The sequence below is a fragment of the Anoplophora glabripennis genome, unplaced genomic scaffold, assembly GCF_000390285.2.
Source record: "Anoplophora glabripennis isolate ALB-LARVAE unplaced genomic scaffold, Agla_2.0 scaffold157, whole genome shotgun sequence".
NCBI classification, from domain to species: Eukaryota; Metazoa; Arthropoda; class Insecta; order Coleoptera; family Cerambycidae; genus Anoplophora; species Anoplophora glabripennis.
Genome location: NW_019416263.1, coordinates 596,251 through 597,636, shown reverse-complemented (window position 1 = coordinate 597,636; position 1,386 = coordinate 596,251). Strand labels below are relative to the sequence as shown.

General features: G+C 42.0%; 1 protein-coding gene across 1 annotated transcript; it reads right to left on the bottom strand.

Annotated features, from left to right (window-relative positions):
• Positions 1-284: 284 nt before the first annotated feature.
• Positions 285-1,185, bottom strand: LOC108904507 (SOX domain-containing protein dichaete-like). Its single transcript, XM_018707095.2, has one exon. The coding sequence runs from the start codon at positions 1,169-1,171 to the stop codon at positions 449-451; it is 723 nt and encodes a 240-aa protein (XP_018562611.1). The 5' UTR covers positions 1,172-1,185; the 3' UTR covers positions 285-448.
• Between the last annotated feature and the right edge of the window lie 201 nt (positions 1,186-1,386).

The window sequence follows — 1,386 nt, the reverse complement described above, 5'->3', positions numbered from 1 at the left end:
CAGTTTAACTTATGTGAACAAAAAGCTTTCAAAATTTTTTGCAAAAAAAATACAAATTTATGTAACATTCTTCTCAGAAAAATAAATTTCTTTTGGGTTACTGTTACGAAGTTGTTAATACAAATTCTTTTTTTTTATAAATGAAATGATTTGATATTTTCAAATCAACTAAAAATTCGTTATAAACTCTTAAAATGAAAGACAGACATAATGTCATATATAATCGATTTATTTTTATTTATATACATCCTTAGACTAAAATAAGTTAACATGGATTCTTACATTACAGTATTACCTATGGAATTATATATACAAAAATCAGTCGCAATGCTACAATCACAGAACACAATCGTAAAATAAGAACAACTAAAACAATTCTCTATATACAACGTCCATACTATCAACAATAACAACAAAGGTTCATATCGATGAGGGAAACGCGTTCTCACTAATACATTACTGGGACCGGCCTGCGGATTTCCAGATCTGAACTGGCTGGACTCGACGCGGGACTAGAAGACGCGGAATACATCATGGGAGGCGTGGGAATGGACGAAAACATACCCATTGGTGGAGCTGGTGCGAAAGCCTTCGATGGTTGCTGATGGTACAGGGACGAATACAGGGAGTTGTGCAGCGAAGAATGTAACGAAGTCACCACAGCTGGTTGGTGCGGGATATGCTGTTCCTCAGGTTTCATGCTTTGCATCCTGGATATCTCGAAAGCTGGATTGAAGTAAGGATACGGCGAACTCAGAGTGTCCATCGCTGGGAACGGGTAAGGTAGCTGATGCATCGGGAAACCAACACTTGTCTTTAAACCAGATGGGAGAGGTCCTTTGGGTTTCCTTCTTGGTCTATATTTATAGTCGGGGTGTTCTTTCATGTGCAGGGCACGAAGCCGTTTGGCTTCGTCAATAAAAGGCCGTTTGTCCGCTTCGGACAGCAGTTTCCACTCCGCACCGAGTCTTTTGGAGATCTCCGAATTGTGCATTTTGGGATTGTCCAGAGCGATTTTCCTCCTTTGGATCCTAGACCACACCATGAACGCATTCATCGGCCTCTTGATGTGTCCGTCGCCGTTAGGGCTGGGGGAGGACTGCTGATTATGTTGCTGTTGTTGATATTCTTCGACCATTCCGGCGGCGGTAAATCCATACAGGTTGGACATCACTGAACACGTTAGTTACTACTCACTAGACAAGTTCAACTAAACGACTGAAGTTGTCCAGAGTCTTCGTGAGGTATTTGTGATATTAGGGGCGGGGCGTACGTAAGAGAATCCGTGGAAAGGGTGGCGCCGCCTCCATTTTTTCTATTGGTTACTTCGGCCCCCTCTTTCGCACCGGAGTGTAACCGCATACTATGTTATTCTGTATAAGTCTG

Coding starts and splice junctions, on each gene's coding strand:
- LOC108904507 (XM_018707095.2), bottom strand. CDS start 1,171: ATGTCCAACCTGTATGGATTTACCGCCGCCGGAATGGTCGAAGAATAT.